The 21,873-nt window shown below is 44.1% G+C and overlaps 1 protein-coding gene across 13 annotated transcripts in view; it reads left to right on the top strand.

Moving 5' to 3' along the window:
* The window catches only part of LOC139542363 (basement membrane-specific heparan sulfate proteoglycan core protein-like), a 161,402-nt gene that overhangs the window by 117,016 nt on the left and 22,513 nt on the right, over positions 1–21,873 (top strand). For 11 of the 13 annotated variants that reach the window (XM_071347685.1, XM_071347689.1, XM_071347692.1 and 8 more), the window contains 14 exons: positions 1,718–1,840; positions 2,508–2,714; positions 10,395–10,543; positions 10,795–10,872; positions 12,866–13,001; positions 13,242–13,402; positions 15,258–15,393; positions 15,839–15,982; positions 17,028–17,162; positions 17,384–17,565; positions 17,861–18,056; positions 18,807–18,986; positions 20,852–21,112; positions 21,296–21,458. In XM_071347685.1, the coding sequence (XP_071203786.1) occupies positions 1,718–1,840; positions 2,508–2,714; positions 10,395–10,543; positions 10,795–10,872; positions 12,866–13,001; positions 13,242–13,402; positions 15,258–15,393; positions 15,839–15,982; positions 17,028–17,162; positions 17,384–17,565; positions 17,861–18,056; positions 18,807–18,986; positions 20,852–21,112; positions 21,296–21,458 (2,251 nt within the window). The remainder of the gene's footprint in view (positions 1–1,717; positions 1,841–2,507; positions 2,715–10,394; positions 10,544–10,794; positions 10,873–12,865; positions 13,002–13,241; positions 13,403–15,257; positions 15,394–15,838; positions 15,983–17,027; positions 17,163–17,383; positions 17,566–17,860; positions 18,057–18,806; positions 18,987–20,851; positions 21,113–21,295; positions 21,459–21,873) is intronic. The other 2 variants (XM_071347687.1, XM_071347693.1) reach the window with 2 other exon arrangements.

The following is a 21,873-nucleotide window of genomic DNA, read 5'->3' on the forward strand; positions in this document are numbered from 1 at the left end:
GACATCATATACTTTAGTTATTACAGTACATAATAGATTGTACATTAGCATTACTAGGCCTTGTCTGGCTCCTATGGTATGGGTTCATAGGTGCAGGTGCATGGTCATTTATGTGGGAAGCTCCTCTCAAAGGTTGAGTCCACCCACAAAGTTCCTCATGCACTTAATCTCAGGTCCCCTCAAATTTTCCATTTGCACAATAATTCACACTCACATTTTTAACGCAACACTAGTATACGACAGGTGTTGCACATTTTAGTACCTTCATCTGACAGAGATCAGATCTGTATCTTTACCTTATAACCTCAAGTATCTGAAGTATTTAGAGGGAACGTTACATACTCAATAAGATTCTAGAATGTTCTTATTTCCCCATTCTATGTAGATGCACTTAGCTTGTTGTCTTCCAATCAACACTCAACACAGAGGAGACCCCACCCACACTCACTCTATCTGCAGTCTGCTTGCCAGTCCCACACAGGGACACACACTGGTCTGGAATAGCTTTCATAATGTGCTTCAAACATCATGCTGTGCCTAATACACCGCATCATATCCACCATCATGGCTGTTAGCTCACTGGAGGGTGGAGAATTCCTCTCATCATCTTCAATGTTCACCTCATCTCCCTCTGGAAGCTAACTACAGACATCCTCCTTCAACGATCACAGTGAATGTTTCAATGAGATAGAATACACATGGCCTGTTGTCACTTCGCCACCCATTTACAGAAGTGATATTGTAAGGAAACGGCAGGTTTGGAAAAAGCTTTTAGGAATCTGTAGAATAGACTAGAGAACTTTGCAAAGTTCACACGCAGGTCACTCAACTGTATACAGTACGTCTTCATCAAAGTCAAGCCCTAAGATTAAATCATCGCACTGTAACTTTATTATATATCATTGTATACTTTGTTCACCAGTATTTCCATGTCTCATTGTTGAGGCTCACCACAGTCAGTGCCCATCCTCTTAGAAAATAAACATGATGAAATATTGGCCTTTTAGTGTCTGTTTCTGTCAGATCAGTAAGTCCCAGACCCAGACCAGGGCTTATCTCAGAGCTTAAATAGCCTGATGGTCCTCCCTGGCTGCTGAAAGGGGGATTTCTTTTGCTCTGACGCCCTGGGATCAGATGGGATTGAATGTGGCTGGGGCTCAGTGTCCAGTCAAGATGGCACAGAGAGCTGTGCCCAGAGAACCGTGTGCCCTGCCAAGGCCAGCCTGCCACCTCTCATCTGCATCGGCTGCACAGAGGCCCTGGCTGCCAAGGGGCACATCTGCATCGGCTGCCAAGAGGCACGGGCGTAGACCACGTACTCGGCTTCGTCCCGCCACCCTCTCTCTCTGCCTTCCATCATAAGCATTTGCACACAGACACAGTCTTGGCCTGAATGAGTCAGGACCCAGCCTCACTGAAATTCACTACAGCCAAAAAAGCACTCTGAACTAAAGTCACTTCATGTTGTCAAGTTCCAGTCTGGTAGCCATGAATATATTCTTTATTGCTACCATTTATTATACAAAAGGATGAGGTAAGTGTTTGTTGATCAAGTGTGACATAATTTCTCATCTCATGCAGTAGCTGTAAAGTGTTGACTGTAAACAATGCTCCTTCCTACAGAAAATCCCCTTCCTGCCCTTTGTGAACACTAATGTCCCGTATTTTGCGGGCTGTCTATTTCTGTGTCATGCTGAACTGTTCTGTCTTATTGTAGCTCGCGAGGGGGCCCAGCCAGTGGCTACTGTCACTCCCTCTGTCCTGACCATCCAGCAAGGAGGCCATGCTGAGTTCCACTGTACTGTGACTGGCAACCCTACCCCTGCCATCGAATGGACAGGTAAGGAAGGCCTGGCTATAGCCAGTGGAAAACATATAGCATTAACTAAGCCAGCACGAACTGTATTGTCTTGTTCTTTATCAATACAGTTTATGCTGGCTTAGTCTTGAAGTTTTGGAAGTATACACTGAGGGTATGAAACATTAAGAACACCTGCTAGTGGTATAGACTGACCAGGTGAAATCTATGATCCCTTATCGATGTCATGTGTTAAATCCACATCAATCAGAGTAGAATAGATGAAGGGAAGGAGACAGTTTCAAGAAAGATTTTTAAACCTTGAGAGAATTGAGACATGGATTGTGTGTGTGTGCCGTTCAGATGATGGATGGGCAAGACAAAATATTTAAGTGCCTTTGTACGAGGTATGGTAGTAGCACCTTGTTCAAAGGCACTGGCCCAGGCGCATGAACTGCAACACTGCTGGGTTTTTCACTCTCAACAGTTTCCTGTGTGTATCAATAATGGTCCAACACCCAAAACACATCCGGCCAACTTGACACAACTGTGGGAAGCATTGGAGTCAACATGGACCAGCATCCCTGTAGAACGCTGTTCTGGGGGGGGTGGCGCACAACTCGATATTAGGAAGGTGTTCTTAATGTTTATTCAAACTGTATAATGTCATTACTGATGAAAGGGGTACATGAAATGTATGTGTTTCTAGGTGGAGGTCCCGGTAATAGGATGAGCCCCAATGCTGTGGTCCGTGGAGGGGTCCTGACCATCCCTGCTGTGGAGAGGGAGAATGGGGGGGAGTACGTCTGCAAGGCCCTCAACACCCATGGAGAACACACATCACGGGCTGTCCTCCACGTCAGTGGTTCCCAAACTGTGGGTCGGGACCCACTTGTGGGTCACAGCAGGGGTCCAGGTGGGTCGCGGGATGCCAAAATATAAAATAAAAAACGCAACATGCAACAATTTCAAAGATTTTACTGAGTTCGAGTTTATATAAGGAAATCAGTCAGTTGAAATAAATTCATTAGGCCCAAATCTATGGCTTTCACGACTGGGAATACAGATAAAAAATATTTTTTAAAGTAGGGACGTGGATCAGAAAACCAGTCAGTATCTGGTCTGACCACCATTTGCCTCATGCAGTGCGACACATCTCCTTCACATAGAGTTGATCAGGCTGTTGATTGTGGCCTGTTGAATGTTGTCCCACTCATCTTAAATGGCTGTGCAAAGTTGCTGAATAATGGCGGGAACTGGAACACGCTGTCGTACACGCATGCCATACACCCTGTCTACCATCTGATTCATCCTTGAAGGGCACACTTCTCCAGCGTGCCAGTGACAATCGAAGGTGAGCATTTGCCCACTGAAGTAGGTTACGACACCCCAACTGCAGTCAGGTCAAGATGTGATGAGGACAACGAGCATGTAGATGAGTTTCCCTGAGACAATTTCTGACGTTTGTGCAAAAAAATTGTTCCCACATATGCTGTGCAAACCCACAGTTTCATCAGCTGTCCGGGTGTCTTATCTCAGACCATCCCGCAGCTGAAGATGCCGGTTGTGGAGGTCCTGGGCTGGGGTGGTTACATATGGTCTGCGGTTGTGAGGCTGGTTGCAGGCAGCTTATGGTAGAGAAATGAACATTCAATTCTCTGGCAACAGCTCTGGTTGACATTCCTGCAGACAACATGCCAATTGCACACTCCCTCAAAACTTAAGACATCTGTGGCATTGTGTTGTGTGACAAAACTGCACATTATAGAGTGGCCTTTTATTGTCCACAGCACAAGGTGCACCTGTGTAATGATCATGCTGTTTAATCAGATTCTTGATATAACACACCTGTCAGGTGAATGGATTATCTTGGAAAGGAGTAATGCTCACTAACAGTGATGTAAACAAATTAGTAAACACATTTAGAAAAATATGTTTTTGTGCGTAATGAAACATTTCTGGGATCTTTTATTTCAGCTCATGAAACATGAGACCAACACTTTACATGTTGCATTTATATTTTTGTTCAGTATATATATATAAAAATATATATACTTTTTGGGGATGGAAAAGCGCTTAGTTTATACTTAACTAGTTTAAACTTGACAAATAGAAAGTGTGTAGAATATACAATACCAGTCAAAAGTTTGGACACCTACTCATTCCAAGGTTTTTCTTTATTTTTACTATATTCTACATTGTAGAATAATGGGGAAGACATCGAAAATAATACATATGGAATCATGTAGTAACCAAAAAAGTGTTAATCAAATACAAAATATGTTTTGTATTTGAGATTCATCCAAGTGGCCACCCTTTGTCTTGATGACAACTTTGCACACTCTTGGCATTCTCTCAACCAGCTTCATGAGATAGTCACCTTGAATGCCTTGTTAAAAGTTTAACAATCACCCACCTTAAATCAAATCAAATTGTATTTGTCACATGCTCCGAATACAACAGGTGTAGACCAAACAGTGAAATGCTTAATTACAAGCTCTTAACCACAATGCATTTTTAAGAAAAAATACGTACATATATAAACTTCAAAAGTTTTGGGTCACTTAGAAATCTCCTTGTTTAAAAAAAAAAAAAAACATTTTTTGTCCATAAAAATAACATCAAATTGATCAGAAATACATTGTAGACATTTCTAAGGTTGTAAATGACTGTTGTAGCTGGAAACTGCTGATTTTTAATGGAATATCTACGTAGGCGTACAAAGGCCCATTATCAGCAACCATCACTCCTGTGTTCCAATGGCACGTTGTGTTAGCTAATCCAAGTTTATCATTTTAAAAGGCTAATTGATCATTAGAAAACCCTTTTGCGATTATGATAGCACAGCTGTAAACTGTTGTGCTGATTTAAAGAAGCAATAAAACGGGCCTTCTTTAGACTAGTTGAGTATCTGGAGCTTCAGCATTTGTGGGTTCAATTACAGGCTAAAAATGGCCAGAAACAAAGACCTTTCTTCTGAAACTTGTCAGTCTATTCTTGTTCTGAGAAATGAAGGCTATTCCATGCGAGAAATTGTCAAGAAACTGAAGATCTCTTACAACGCTGTGTACAGTCGTGGCCAAAAGTTTTGAGAATGACACAAATATTAATTTTCACAAAGTCTGCTGCCTCAGTTTGTATGATGGCAATTTGCAAATACGCCAGAATGTTATGAAGAGTGATCAGATTAATTGCAATTAATTGCAAAGTCCCTCTTTGCCATGCAAATGAACTGAATCCCCCAAAAACATTTCCACTGCATTTCAGCCCTGCCACAAAAGGACCAGTTGACATCATGTCAGTGATTCTCTCGTTAACACAGGTGTGAGTGTTGACGAGGACAAGGCTGGAGATCACTCTGTCATGCTGATTGAGTTCGAATAACAGACTGGAAGCTTCAAAAGGAGGGTGGTGCTTGGAATCATTGCTCTTCCTCTGTCAGCCATGGTTATCTGCAAGGAAACACGTGCCGTCATCATTGCTTTGCACAAAAAGGGCTTCACAGGCAAGGATATTGCTGCCAGTAAGATTGCACCTAAATCAACCATTTATCAGATCATCAAGAACTTCAAGGAGAGCGGTTCAATTGTTGTGAAGAAGGCTTCAGGGCGCCCAAGAAAGTCCAGCAAGCGCCAGGACCGTCTCCTAAAGTTGATTCAGCTGCGGGATCGGGACACCACCAGTACAGAGCTTGCTCAGGAATGGCAGCAGGCAGGTGTGAGTGCATCTGCACACACAGTGAGGCGAAGACTTTTGGAGGATGGCCTGGTGTCAAGAAGGGCAGCAAAGAAGCCACTTCTCTCCAGGAAAAACATCAGGGGCAGACTGATATTCTGCAAAAGGTACAGGGATTGGACTGCTGAGGACTGGGGTAAAGTAATTTTCTCTGATGAATCCCCTTTCCGATTGTTTGGGGCATCCGGAAAAAAGCTTGTCCGGAGAAGACAAGGTGAGCGCTACCATCAGTCCTGTGTCATGCCAACAGTAAAGCATCCCGAGACCATTCATGTGTGGGGTTGCTTCTCAGCCAAGGGAGTGGGCTCACTCACAATTTTGCCTAAGAACACAGCCATGAATAAAGAATGGTACCAACACATCCTCCGAGAGCAACTTCTCCCAGCCATCCAGAAACAGTTTGGTGACGAACAATGCCTTTTCCAGCATGATGGAGCACCTTGCCATAAGACAAAAGTGATAACTAACTGGCTCGGGGAACAAAACATCAATATTTTGGGTCCATGGCCAGGAAACTCCCCAGACCTTAATCCCATTGAGAACTTGTGGTCAATCCTCAAGAGGCGGGTGGACAAACAAAAACCCACAAATTCTGACAAACTCCAACCATTGATTTTGCAAGAATGGGCTGCCATTAGTCAGGATATGGCCCAGAAGTTAATTGACAGCATGCCAGGGCGGATTGCAGAGGTCTTGACAAAGAAGGGTCAACACTGCAAATATTGACTCTTTGCATCAACTTCATGTAATTGTCAATAAAAGCCTTTGACACTTATGAAATGCTTGTAATTATACTTCAGTATTCCATAGTAACATCTGACAAAAATATCTAAAGACACTGAAGCAGAAAACTTTGTGGAAATTAATATTTGTGTCATTCTCAAACTTTTGGCCACGACTGTACTACTCCCTTCACAGAACAGTGCAAACTGTCTCTAACCAGAATAGAAAGAGGATTGGAGGCCCCGGTGCACAACTGAGCAAGAGGACAAGTACATTAGAGTGTCTAGTTTGAGAAACAGACGCCTCACAAGTCCTCAACTGGCAGCTTCATTAAATAGTACCTGCAAAACACCAGTCTCAACGTCAACAGTGAAGAGGCGACTCCGGGTTGCAAGGAAAAAGCCATATCTCAGACTGGCCAATAAAAATGAAAGATAAAGATGGGCAAAATAACACAGACACTGGACAGAGGAAGATTGGAAAAAAGTGTTATGGACAGACTAATCTAAGTTTGAGGTGTTCGGATCGCAAAGAAGAACATTCGTAAGACGCTGAAAATATTAAAAGACGCTGGAGGAGTGCTTGACACCATCTGTCAAGCATTGTGGAGGCAATGTGATAGTCTGGGGTTGCTTTGGTGGTGGTAAAGTGGGAGATTTGTATATGGTAAAAGGGATCTTGAAGAAGGAAGGCTATCACTCCATTTTGCAACGCCATGTCATATCCTGTGGACGGCGCTTAATTGGAGCCTATTTCCTCCTACAACAGGACAAAGACCCAAAGCATAACTTCAAACTATGCAAGAACTATTTAGGGAAGAAGCAGTCAGCTGTTATTCTGTCTTATTCTGTTATTCTGTCATGATGTCGCCAGCACAGTCACCGGATCTAAACCCTATTGAGCTGTTGTGGGAACAGCTTGACTGTATGGTACTTAAGAAGTGCCCATCATGCCAATCCAACTTGTGGGAGGTGCTTCAGGAAGCGTGGGGGGAAATCTCTTCAGATTACCTCAACAAATTGACAACTAGAATGCCAAAGGTCTGTAAGGCTGTAATTGTTGCAAATGGAGGATTCTTTGACGAAAGAAAAGTTTGAAGGACACAATTATTATTTCAATTAAAAATCTTTAATTATAACCTTGTCAATGTCTTGACTATATTTCCTATTCATTTTGCAACTCATTTCATGTATGTTTTCATGGAAAACAAGGACATTTCTATGTGACGCCAAACTTTTGAATTGTAATGTAAAATAACACAAAAATAAAATATAAACAAAATATATAAAACTGTAAAAAAAAAAAAATAGAGATGATAAATAGATAATAAAAAATAAAACAATAATAAACCTTTAAAAGCAGCAGTAAAATAACAATAGTGAGGCTAAAAACAGGGGGTACCGGTACAGAGTCAATGTGCAGGGGGCACCGTTTAGCCAAGTAATATGTACATGTAGTTGAGTATGTACATGTACGTAGAGTTATTAAAGTGACTATGCATAGATAATAAAAAGAGAGTAGCAGCAGCGTAAAAGAGGGGGGGCCAATGCAAATAGTCTGGGCGAGCCATTTGATTAGATGTTCAGGAGTCTTATGGCTTGTGTAGTTTTGTCACACAACACAATGCCCATTATAGAGTGGCCTTTTACAATTTTTAGGGCCTATGTCTGACACAGCCTGGTATAGAGGTAGCTTGGCCCCAGTGATGTATTGGGCCGTACGCACTACCCTCTGTAGTGCCTTGCGGTCAGAGGCCGAACAGTTGCCATACCAGGCAGTGATGCAACTAGTCAGGATGCTCTTGATGGAGCAGCTGTAGAACCTTTTGAGGATTTGAGGACCTATGCCAAATTCTTTGAGTCTCCTGAGGGGGAATAGGTTTTGTCGTGCCCTCTTTAAGACTGTCTTGGTGTGCTTGGACCATGTTAGTTTGTTGGTGATGTGGACACCAAGGAACTTGAAGCTCTCAACCTGCTCCACTACGGCCCTGTCGATGAGATTGGGGGCATGTTGGGTTCTCTTTTTCCTGTAGTCCACAATCATCTCCTTTGTCTTGATAACGTTGAGGGAGAGGTTTATGTCCTTGCACCACATGGCCAGGTCTCTGACCTCCTCCGTATAGGCTGTCTCGTCGTTGTCGGTGATCAGGCCTACCACTGTTGTGTCATTGGCAAACGTAATGATGGTGTTGGAGTCGTGCCTGGCCATGTAGTCATGCTTCTACACCGGCATTGCTTGCTGTTTGGGGTTTTAGGCTGGGTTTCTGTACAGCACTTTGTGACATCAGCTGATGTAAGAAGGGCTTTATAAATACATTTGATTGATTGAATTTGATTGGCTGAACAGGGCCTGCGGGGACTGAGCACGCACCCCTGAGAGTCACTGGTGCTTCCTGCTTTAGGTTTTGTTTGTAAGCTGGAATCAGGAGGATAGAATTTGGGTCAGATTTGCCAAATGGAGGGCGAGGTAGAGCTTTGTACGCATCTCTGTGTGTGGAGTAAAGGTGGTCTAGAGTTGTTTTCCCTCTGGTTGCACATTTAACATGCTAGTAGAAATTTGGTAAAACGGATTTGAGTTTTCCTGCAATAAAGTCCTCATTAAAGTCCTGTTTACTTATGGCCGTATACAGCTCATTGAGTGCGGTCTTAGTGCCAGCATCGGTTTGTGGTGGTATGTAGACAACTATGAAAAATACAAATGAAAACTCTCTCGGTTAATAGTGTGGTCTACAGCTTATCGTGAGATACTCTACCTCAGGCTAGCAAAACCTTGAGACTTCCTTAGATTTCGTGCAACAGCTGTTGTTTACAAATATACATAGACCGCCACACCTTGTATTACCAGAGGCCGATGTTCTATCCTGCCGAAAAAGCTTAAAACCCACCCGCTGTATGTTATTCATGTCGTCGTTCAGCCACGACTCGGTGAAACCGTTGGTAGGATCTGCGCGGAAAAAACATACACAATAGCACAATTGGTTACGGGATCGTAAAACGGCAGCCATCTCCTTCGGCGCCATTGACTCCTTCGGCGCCATTGACCTGAACCCAATTGAGAGGGTTTGGGATGAGTTGGACCGCAGAGTGAAGGAAAAGTAGCCAACAAGTGCTCAGCATATGTGGGAACTCCTTCAAGACTGTTGGAAAAGCATTCCAGGTGAAGCTGGTTGAGAGATTGCCAAGAGTGTGCAAAGCTGTCATCAAGGCAAGGGGTGGCTACTTTGAATAATCTAAAATATATTTTGATTTGTTTAACATTTTTTGGGTTACTACTATGTGTTATTTCATAGATTTGATGTCTTCTCTATTATTCTACAATGTAGAAAATAGTAAATAAAGAAAAACCCTTGAATGAGTCGGTGTCCAAACTTTTGACAGGTACTGTATATATTTTTTAATAATAGCCTACAATCTTTGAGAATTTACAGTCACCAAAATAAAGCTAGACAATCGGGCCCCCATTGATTTTGTTATAATGTTTGAGCATAACAACACAGCATTAGTCATGCCAGAATGTATAGAATTGCAGGAAATTAGCTTAAAACTGAAAAATTCTCTCCTAGCTCCATGGCAAAATGTATAGAACTGCAGGAAATTGGCTTTAAAATTGCAAAATGTTCTTTCAGCTCCATGGCAAAACGTGTAGATTTGCATGAAATTAGCTTTAAAACTGCCCAATTGTCTCTCCGCTGCCAAGATGAGCGCCTCAAATGTTCTTGCCCAGGACCCAGACAGAATTCAGCCCATTTCTGCGCCATATCTCACGCTCACCATCTAAGCCCCATTTTGATTCAGAAAAAACCCTGCACAACTAATTTCATAATTATACAGTCAATTTCTTAAAATTGGTCACTAAAACCATACTCAAATCTATATTCAATAGAATGTTTTGAAGAAGAGATGATGAATCTACTTTTTACTTTTTACTCAAAACACACCTCAATTGGGTCAGGAAGCAAAAAAGTTTGGGAACCCCTGCCCTACGTACACAGTGGGTCTCAACATCAACAGCAGGCCAATGTCACAGGTTCATAGGGTGGTATTGTTACTTGAGAATACTCTGAATCCGGCCCATTGTCTACCAGTCTTGTTGGGTACTCATTTGGTCATCTCCTGTTTCCTTCCTGTGTGCTTGAAAGCTTCAGGTGCCAGCCTACCCCACGTGCAGGTGAGCCCCCAGAGGGTGGACATCTATGAGGGTGAGACTCTGAGGCTGTACTGCAGGGCTGGAGGCAGGCCCAGCCCCGGACTCACCTGGAAGAAACAGGAAGGACAACTCCCCCCGCAGGTAAACACAGGTCCTTTCTACCTGATACTTTCTGCCTGGGACTCAGGATGTGGTTGGGATATATCCTGATCTGAAGAGTAACTATTATGTATTGTATATAATATCTGGTGCTGGTATCTCACCGTGGGTTGTGTTGGTGAAAAAGTGAATTCTGGTGTATAGTATTTTGACATATCGTTATTGTTTTTTCCTTCTTGTGTTTCCTTCTTCCCTTTTTTGTTCCCACCCTTTTTTCTTGACGTTTTGCTCAGGCCATTCCTTCTCACGGTTTCCAACAGTTTAAAAGCAACAGTCTCGATGTGTTACAGAGACGTATTGAGGAGCTGCAGGTCTGTCCATCTGTCCTCTGTCTCTATGTCTGTCTGTCTCATCTCTTACTTCCCACCTGTTGTTCTCTACTGACCTTGCTTCAACACACTGTCTACTAAAAGCATGATCAAATGTTTCTTTGATTCATCATCACACACTGTAACCACCATTAATTCACTACAAGCAAATAGCTTCTCACAAAGCATCCATGATACTTATGGCATGGTTTAGTTGTTGTTTTTGTCTTATAAGTGTTACATCCATCCATCGTCCTCCATTTTCAAATTTGTCCACATGATCATATCATCCCTGACATTTGTTTGTCCTTAACAAACCATTGATCCCCTCCATTCTGTTCACATTATTATTAGTATTGCTCTATGTACACACCCAGGCCCCAGGGCATAGCTAGGTATTTGGGACATTGCTTCCACGTGCCAGGTCCTGGACCCCCCCCCCCCCGAGGGGCTTTGCGTTAGTCCCTCCGTACCTTGTGTCTCCTCTGCTACCCGAGGCCCTGGGCTTTGTTCTGCCTCAGAGAGCTTCAGCGTTGTGTCAGCTTTTCCCAGGGGGACTCGGGCTCTGCCGTGCGGCCACGCAGAAATTCTGTGTGCTCTCGCAAATGGATTGCTTTGAAAACTTGTGAATGGGTTCAGACACACATTGAACCGGGCCCGCCACGGCTTCTGCTCACTTTAGCCTGGCCCTCACGGTCGACTAGGCCGGAGCTAAGCAGCTTTGTCCACGGATGGATGCCACACCACCACCACCTCCCAGATACTGTAATCCACCCATCCCAGCCCTGACACACCCCTTTAAATTCTCTACCTAGACACACCCCTTTAAATTCTCTACCTAGACACACCCCATTAAATTCTCCATCTAGTAACACCCCTTTAAATTTTCTCGAGACACACCCCTTTAAATTCTCTTTAGGTGTACTGCTGTGTATTCTCAGCCATAACACTGGTCCATTTTATACGCTGATGTTTTATAAGGTTTTAAATATTGACAAGGTCCACCCCACTGTCAATTATAGTTAAGTGTAAAGTAGTTGCTTAGGGACTCAATTTCACATCACCATACACAGGCTGATTATTTCCCCATTAGAAAAGAGGATCACGCTGTCTTACCATTGTGTTTGGTTGTTGAACATTGGGATTCATTTAGAAATGAAGGCATAGGGTTGATGATGTTGTAAGTATTAGTAAACATCTGTAATGCATTTCCAGTGATTTCATACATGGATAGAGAAGATTTGTTTGGCCTGTGATGAAACCATTGGCTCAAAGCCCTATGTCATGTATCTTAATTCCCTAACAGTTTCCCATTCCTGTCAACATTGTACTGAATCATTTAAACAACGATTATTTTAAGTGTACAAAAGTATCCAAAAACATACTACTATGGACTACAAAACATACTACTATACCTACTGTAGTCTACTACTAACTAGTGTCAAAGACATCTACTGTATGTCATTGGTAACTATTTCAATAGTGATCATTATTTGTTGTCAATTCAACATTTTTTACTGTAAAATCATCATAGTAATGTTGATGAAACGAAACATTGCTGTTCTCAACAACCAACCAACTGGTTTGATTTTTGTTTTCTTTCGTGCAAAGCACAGCAATACCTGAAAAGCCTTTTTAATGATTATTATAACACAAACATTGTTACAAATCACAACCATATAACAATGGTGTATATATATATATATGCTGAAGATCCACCTGCTATGTGATTTTGTTGGTATTGCCTCGTTGATTAAAAATCATGTCAAGTATGTCTGTTGTTTGCACCATTTGTGGTCTGTGAAATCCAATGTTTATAGAGTAGGTGTTTCTCCAGAGGTAAGTCATCTACTGTGTCTGTATGGTGTTCGTCTATTGGATTTGGGTAGAGACATTATCATTGTCATGTACTTCATACCACAGTAGTCCTTTGTGTCTAAGGCCATTGTGACATAGTCTTCATCCCTCTTCTTGCTCGTTGCCGTGTCCTCTCTAGGCCAGTATGGAGCGCACAGACATTGGCACCCTGCTAATCCCTAACATCAAGTCGTCTGACTCTGGCACCTACTTGTGTGTGGGCACCAACTCCATCGGATCCTCAGAGGCTCGCATCGAGGTCACCGTCAATAGAGGTGAGAGGTCGCACTTGGATCGTTTTCAGTAGGGTACACATTTTAAAATGCTGTGCAACAATATATAAAAACTGCTGTATTTTAGTGGACAAGTTCAGATAGTACTGATTCATTCTGTTTCAAAACATTTTCGCACGACTGAACACGACCCAGGTCAACGTACCCCAGAGGAGTACTGCTGTGTGTTGACAGTAATATAACTTTAGTAAATGTCTGTATCCTGTGTTTGTTGCTGTGTAGCAATAGGAGGAGACACCATCTCGTCAGTCATCACCATCCAGCCCTCCATAGCTGACGTCCAGGAGGGACAGAGCCTGGACCTCAACTGTTTTGTCCCTGGTAACCCCCCACCTGCTGTCACCTGGAGGAGGGAAAGTGGACGCCTGTCCGCCAATCACCAGGTTGGAATACACACACACACACGCACAGCTAGTAAAAGCCAATTCTTAATGTCATGAAGATTTGTTCTGTTTATTTCAGCTGAATAGTCACTCATACAGTGGGGAGAACAAGTATTTGATACACTGCCGATTTTGCAGGTTTTCCTACTTACAAAGCATGTAGAGGTCTGTAATTTTTATCATAGGTACACTTCAACTGTGAGAGACGGAATCTAAAACAAAAATCCCGAAAATCACATTGTATGATTTTTAAGTAATTAATTAGCATTTTATTGCAAGACATAAGTATTTGATACATCAGAAAAGCAGAACTTAATATTTGGTACTGAATCCTTTGTTTGCAATTACAGAGATCATACGTTTCCTGTAGTTCTTGACCAGGTTTGCACACACTGCAGCAGGGATTTTGGCCCACTCCTCCATACAGACCTTCTCCAGATCCTTCAGGTTTCGGGGCTGTCGCTGGGCAATACGGACTTTCAGCTCCCTCCAAAGATTTTTTATTGGGTTCAGGTCTGGAGACTGGCTAGGCCACTCCAGGACCTTGAGATACTTCTTACGGAGCCACTCCTTAGTTGCCCTGGCTGTGTGTTTCGGGTCGTTGTCATGCTGGAAGACCCAGCCACGACCCATCATCAATGCTCTTACTGAGGGAAGGAGGTTGTTGGCTAAGATCTCGCAATACATGGCCCCATCCATCCTCCCCTCAATACGGTGCAGTCGTCCTGTCCCCTTTGCAGAAAAGCATCCCCAAAGAATGATGTTTCCACCTCCATGCTTCACGGTTGGGATGGTGTTCTTGGGGTTGTACTCATCCTTCTTCTTCCTCCAAACACGGCGAGTGGAGTTTAGACCAAAAAGCTCTATTTTTGAATCATCAGACCACATGACCTTCTCCCATTCCTCCTCTGGATCATCCAGATGGTCATTGGCAAACTTCAGACGGGCCTGGACATGCGCCTGCTTGAGCAGGGGGACCTTGTGTGCGCTGCAGGATTTTAATCCATGACGGCGTAGTGTGTTACTAATGGTTTTCTTTGAGACTGTGGTCCCAGCTCTCTTCAGGTCATTGACCAGGTCCTGCCGTGTAGTTCTGGGCTGATCCCTCACCTTCCTCATGATCATTGATTCCCCACGAGGTGAGATCTTGCATGGAGCCCCAGACCGAGGGTGATTGACCATCATCTTGAACTTCTTCTATTTTCTTCTATTTTCTAATAATTGCGCCAACAGTTGTTGCCTTCTCACCAAGCTGCTTGCCTATTGTCCTGTAGCCCATCCCAGCCTTGTGCAGGTCTACAATTTTATCCTTGATGTCCTTACACAGCTCTCTGGTCTTGGCCATTGTGGAGAGGTTGGAGTCTGTTTGATTGAGTGTGTGGACAGGTGTCTTTTATACAGGTAACGAGTTCAAACAGGTGCAGTTAATACAGGTAATGAGTGGAGAACAGGAGGGCTTCTTAAAGAAAAACTAACAGGTCTGTGAGAGCCGGAATTCTTACTGGTTGGTAGGTGATCAAATACTTATGTCATGCAATAAAATGCAAATGAATTACTTAAAAATCATACAGTGTGATTTTCTGGATTTTTGTTTTAGATTCCGTCTCTCACAGTTGAAGTGTACCTATGATAAAAATTACAGACCTCTACATGCTTTGTAAGTAGGAAAACCTGCAAAATCGGCAGTGTATCAAATACTTGTTCTCCCCACTGTATGTACTGTGTGTGTGTGTGTATGTGTGTATGTGTGTGTGTGTGTGTGTGTGTGTGTGTGTGTGTGTGTGTGTGTGTGTGTGTGTGTGTGTGTGTGTGTGTGTGTGTGTGTGTGTGTGTGTGTGTGTGTGTGTGTGTGTAGGTTCTGGGCACCAAGCTGCGTATCCTCTCTGCCGGTCCCGATGACTCTGGGAAGTATATCTGTCTTGTGGAGGGAGGGCCTGGTACTCCTGTCCGTCAGGCCTCAGTCTCTATCTCAGTCACTGCCACCTCCTCTCGTAAGTCGCTAAGCCATTCTCTCTGTGACAGTACACTGACTTAACAATGAAACTATCCTCCCCACTAATATCACCAGGGATGACGGTGACGCAGCCAGAGGCATATACAGTAGGAACTTCTGTTTTTCTAGAGAACTTTATTTAGTGGCCTTTTGTCAGGTACGGTGGTACTTTTCCAGTTGTTTGTTTTCCCAACCCTCCCTAAAGTGACCTCAGAGAGTATGTTTTTCTATTCCACACTGATCTCATCCTGGTTCAAACTTTCCTGGGTTTCTAGTTTCTCATGTTCTGTATTTGCTTCCCATGGAGGCTCTAGACCTATAGTATCATGATCTGGTACTTACAGTACACCGTCTGGTAAATGTTGTAGGATTAGAACCAAAGTGAACTGGAGTGAGTAGAGGAAATGTTGTCCTGTTGTAATGGTGTGTGTTTCCTGGAGCAGGTCTGCAGACCCCCATCATCTCCATTGAGCCCCACAGTGCATCGTTGCGACAGGGAGAGTCAGCCAGCTTCAAGTGCAGAGTCTACGGTGGAGCAGAGCCCATACGGCTGGAGTGGAAACTGTCCAACAACCAGCCCCTTCCTGGTGAGGCCCCTCCCATTATTTAAAAAGTCAGTGGTGGAAAAAGTACCCAATTTTCATACTTGGGTAAAAGTAAAGATACCTTAGTAGAAAAGGATTCAAGTAAAAGTGAAAGTCACCCAGTAAAATACTACTTGAGTAAAAGTCTAAACGTATTTGGTTTTAAATATACTTAAGTATCAAAAGTAAATGAAATTGCAAAAATATACTTAAGTATCAAAATTGCTCATATTAAGCAAACCAGACTGCCCAATTCTCATGTTTTTTAAATTTACGGATAGCAAGGGGCACACTACAACCCTCGGACATAATTTACAAACGAAGCATGTAACCTAGTGGTTAGAGAATTGGGCCAGTAACCCGAAAGGTTGCTGGATCGAATCCCTGAGCTTTTTACAAGGTAAAAATCTGTTGTTCTGCCCTTGAGCAAGGCAGTTAACCCACTGTTCCCCGGCGCCGAAGACGTGGATGTCGATTATGGCAGCTCCCCGCACCTCTCTAATTCAGAGGGGTTGGGTTAAATGCGGAAGACACATTTCAGTTGAATGCATTCAGTTGTACAACCGACTAGGTATCCCTCTTTCCCTTTAGTGAGTCCGCAAGATCAGAGGCAGTAGGGATGACCAGGGATGTATTGGACAATTTTCCTGTCCTGCTAAGCATTCAAAATACTGTATAACGAATACTTTTGGGTGTCAGGGAAAATGCATGGAGTAAAAAGTACATTATTTTCTTTAGGAATGTAGTGAAGTAAAAGTTGCCAAACTTATAAATAGTAAAGTAAAGTACAGATACCCCAAAAAACTACTTAAGTGGTACTTTAATGTATTTTAGTAATATTCATTTCAGATGTCAGAATCATGTCATTATCCACACAAGCAAACTACCTGCAATATCTACAGTAATATATAGTACTATAATATAGTCTGTATCCAGTTACATTTCCTTCATATTTAGCTATGTTTTTAATCAAACACATAAAGTTGCTGCTTGTCAGAGATGTACTTGACAGACTAAAAGATTCCACATGAAACCTTTAATTCTGTAGACAATGTGAAGGTTGGCCATTACGGCACTGTCATCACCATCGCTGACGCCCGCCCTAGCAACCAGGGCACCTACAACTGTGTGGCTACCAACCTGTTTGGAATCACCCAGAGTATCGTCTCTCTGATCATCAGAGGTATGGTACACGCAGACACACACACACACACACACACACACACACACACACACACACAAACACACACACACACACACACACACACACACACATATGGTGTTGATGTTTCTGATGTGGTTCACTGTGAGCATCTGCCCTCTGTTACGACCCCCTTAGTAATTGCCGTGGCAACAGAGTGACCAAATGGTTGTTCGTCCTGATGATGTCATCCTTCCTTCCAGAGTCTCCTGTAGCGACCGTCACCCCTCAGGGGCCCGTGCAAGTCAGGATGGGTGAACCCATTAACCTGGAGTGCCAGGCTTCCGGGGAGCCACGTCCATCTGTCACATGGCACAGACTGGACAGCGCCCGCAACACCATGCTTAGCAGCCCTGTGCCCATGGAGTCCAACGCCGTCATGCAGGTAGTGTACTGCATTTGTGTTCCTGATCCTCAACTTCCTATGAAACCTCCAAGTCATTGTTACTGAGCTTTTGTGCTGTACATGGAAGATTAAAGGCTGTTTTCCTAAACCCAGATTAAGTTTAATCCTAGGTTCTCAATTCAAAGGGCTTCTTGGTGTAAGACTAGGCTTAATCTGTGTCTGGGTAACCTGCCCTAGTATTTGGATGTCATTCATTTTCGCGTTAAACTAAATGACAGGGTGTGCTATGTATTCTACGCTGGGCAGACCCGGTAATGCTGTTCCCCTTCCGCAGGTCCTCGTGGCCCGTCCAGAGGACAGTGGTACCTACGTGTGCACAGCCCGCAACGACGAGGGCACCACAGAGACCAGGGTGGAGGTGATCGTGGAGGGGGCTGGCCAGGTGCCCGTCACGCCCCGTGCCTCTGTGCCCGATCCCCTCATGGTGGTGGTGGAGGGACAGAGCACCACACTGAGATGCGACGCTCGCGGTAACTAATCCACCTTTAAATTACACAAATGAGTACTATAGCAAAGAATACTTGTTGTATTGTTTGTACTGATACTTGTTAGTGCAGAGAATACTTTTTATTTTATTATTTTTTTACCCCCCTTTTCTCCCCAATTTTCGTGGTATCCAATCGCTAGTAATTACTATCTTGTCTCATCGCTACAACTCCCGTACGGGCTCGGGAGAGACGAAGGTCGAAAGCCATGCATCCTCCGAAGCCCAACCCAACCAAGCCGCACTGCTTCTTAACACAGCGCGCCTCCAACCCGGAAGCCAGCCACACCAATGTGTCGGAGGAAACACCGTGCACCTGACCCCCTTGGTTAGCGCGCACTGCGCCCGGCCCGCCACAGGAGTCGCTGGAGCGCGATGAGACAAGGATATCCCTACCGGCCAAACCCTCCCTAACCCGGATGACGCTAGGCCAATTGTGCGTCGCCCCACGGACCTCCCGGTCGCGGCCGGCTGCGACAGAGCCTGGGGGCGAACCCTGAGACTCTGGTGGCGCAGCTAGCGCTGCGATGCAGTGCCCTAGACCACTGCGCCACCCGGGAGGCCCCAGAGAATAGTTTTAAGTAAAATGATATTATGCAAATGAGAGCTGAGAGGAAATGAATGTTATAGTCACCTCATCTTTGCTAAGAGCATAGAATTGGCAAGACAAATAATTGACTGTACAAGTCCTTTTCACACGCTGATATTCATTGTGTTTTCAAAATCAACTCTTCAGGCTTCCCTGTCCCTAAGATCACGTGGTCTAAGCTGCGTGCCCCTCTTCCCTGGAGACATAAGGTAGTGGACAACACGCTGATCCTGCCCAGTGTTGGCCGGGCAGACTCTGGAGAGTACATCTGCAACGCCACCAACAACATGGGCACCACCGAAGTCACCATCATGCTGGACGTGGAGAGTGAGTCTCAAAATCTGTGCACGCTGGTCTGGCCAGCTAATCATGAGCGATAGATTGGTTTCATCATTGAAAGCAAGTTCCCAGTCTGTACATAAACACTATGAAGATAAATATGGATACACTTACACAACTTTTCAAAAGTCTGGGGTCACTTAGAAATGTCCTTGTTTAATGTCCATTTGTTGTCCATTAAAATAACATAAAATTGATCAAAAATACAGTGTAGACATTGTTAATGTTGTAAATTACTATTGTAGCTGGAAACGGCTGATGTTTAATGGAATATCTACATAGGCGTACAGAGGCCCATTATCAGCAACCATCACTCCTGTGTTCCAATGGCACGTTGTGTTAGCTAATCCAAGTTTATCATTTTAAAAGGCTAATTGATCATTAGAAAACCCTTTTGCAATTATGTTAGCATAGCTGAAAACTGTTGTCCTGATTAAGGAAGCAATAAAACTGTCCTTTAGACTAGTTGAATATCTGGAGCATCAGCATTTGTGGGTTCGATTACAGGCTCAAAATGGCCAGATACAAATAACTTTCTTCTGAAACTCATCAGTCTATTCTTGTTCTGAGAAATGAAGGCTATTCCACGCGAGAAATTGCCAAGAAACTGAAGATCTCGTACAACGCTGTTACTACTCCCTTCACAGAACAGCACAAACTGGCCCTAACCAGAATAGAAAGAGGAGTGGAGGCCCCGGTGCACAACTGAGCAAGAGGACAAGTACATTAGAGTGTCTATTTTGAGAAACAGATGCCTCACAAGTCCTCAACTGGCAGCTTCATTAAATAGTACCCGCAAAACACCAGTCTCAACGTAAACAGTGAAGAGGCGATTCCGGGATGCTGGCCTTCTAGGCAGAGTTCCTCTGTCCAGTGTCTGTGTTCTTTTGTCCATCTTTATCTTTTCTTTTTATTGGCCAGTCTGAGATATGGCTTTTTCTTTGCAACTCTGCCTAGAAGGCCAGCATCCCGGAGTCGCCTCTCCACTGTTGACGTTGAGACTGGTGTTTTGCGGGTACAACTACAATAGTCATTTACAACGTTAACAATGTCTGCACTATATTTCTGATCAATTTGATGTTATTTTAAAGGACAAAAAAAATTGCTTTTCTTTCAAAACAAGGACATTTCTAAGTGACCCCAAACTTTTGAACGGTAGTGTATGTATAGATATGAACACGAGTAAACTGGAAGATCGATACACAAAATAGATAATAAAGAACTGGTCCACTAGTGTATATGAAACATAGCTTTGCCATTGTGAGTGAATGTTGGTCTTCAGTGTCCGTTCCTTGCTTCGCTCATGAGTAGCATTGTCCAATCAATCAATAAAATGTATTTATAAAGCCCTTTTTACATCAGCAGATGTCACAAAGTGCTGTACAGAAACCCAGCCTAAAACCCCAAACAGCAAGCAATGCAGATGTAGAAGCACGGTGGCTAGGAAAAACTTCCTAGAAAGGCAGGAACCTAGGAAGAAACCTAGAGAAGAACCAGGCTCTGAGAAGTGGCCAGTCCTCATCTGGCTGTGCCGGGCGGAGATTATACGAGTACATGGCCATTTAAGGCCAGAGGTTCAAACGCCCATAGATGACCAGCAGGGTCAAATAATAATCACATTGGTTGTCAAGGGTGCAACAGGTCAGTACCTCAGGAGTAAATGTCAGTTGGCTTTTCATAGCCGAGCATTCAGAGGTCGAGACAGCAGGTGCGGTAGAGAGAGAGTCGAAAACAGCAGGTCCGGGACAAGGTAGCACGTCCGGTGAACAGGTCAGGTCATGTTCAAATAATCCTAACGTCTCAATACCAGTCCCTGTCTCTACTCTCTAACCCTCCGTGTCTCGGGGACGCAGCACCTCCCTATGCCACCTCCCTGCCCGACGACGTGGCAGTGCGTGTGGGCGAGGTGATACGGCTGCAGTGCCTGGCCCATGGTACTCCGCCCCTGCTCCTCCAGTGGACCAAGCTGAACGGCAGCCTGTCCACCAGGGCCGACGTCCAAGGAGGAGACCTCCAGATTAACCTAGCCATACCCGAGGACGCTGGCACCTACAAGTGTGTTGCCACCAACAAAGTGGGCACCAGCGAAGCACATGCCAAAGTCACTGTCAGGTGTAAGTACTGTGCTCAGTTACAAATTTGTCTGTTCTTATTTTGCAAACCAAATTGAGACCGACAGCTCAATTACTTTGCAATGGGAAATGCTTTGATGAGAAACATACCTAAAAGCCATGCGACTGAGAACTCAAAACAGAATGTGTTTGTGTGGGTGTGTGGATGTTTGGATGTGTGTGTAGCCCCCCTGGCAGTGCGTGTGTCTCCTCAGGTGGAGGTAAAGGCCCGGGGTAGTGCTGTAGAGTTTACCTGCTCTGCTGCAGGAGGCCTGGGGACCACCATGGAGTGGCTGAAGGAGGGAGGAGCCCTGCCCCCCAACCATCACATCAAAGATGGGGTGCTGAGGTGAGTCACCCCCACCAGGAGAGACACCTCACAGCAGGCAGTCAAAATATCTATAATGATCAACACAAATAAATGAGGGTCCAGAATTAACCTAACTTAATTACGATCCTGGATCAACACAACTTAAAGATGATCCAGGATCAACACAACTTAAAGATGATCCTGGATCAACCCAACTTAAAGATGATCCAGGATCAACACAACTTAAAGATGATCCAGGATCAACACAACTTAAAGATGATCCAGGATCAACACAACTAAATGATGATCTGTCGTGTATACTCCCTCTCCGGCTCTCAAGGTCACCAGGCTGCTCATTATTACGCACACCTGTCACCATCGTTACGCGCACCAGCGCATCATCAGACTCACCTGGACTCCATCACCTGCCTGATTACCTTCCCTATATATGTCG

This window comes from Salvelinus alpinus, chromosome 17, assembly GCF_045679555.1.
Source record: "Salvelinus alpinus chromosome 17, SLU_Salpinus.1, whole genome shotgun sequence".
NCBI classification, from domain to species: Eukaryota; Metazoa; Chordata; class Actinopteri; order Salmoniformes; family Salmonidae; genus Salvelinus; species Salvelinus alpinus.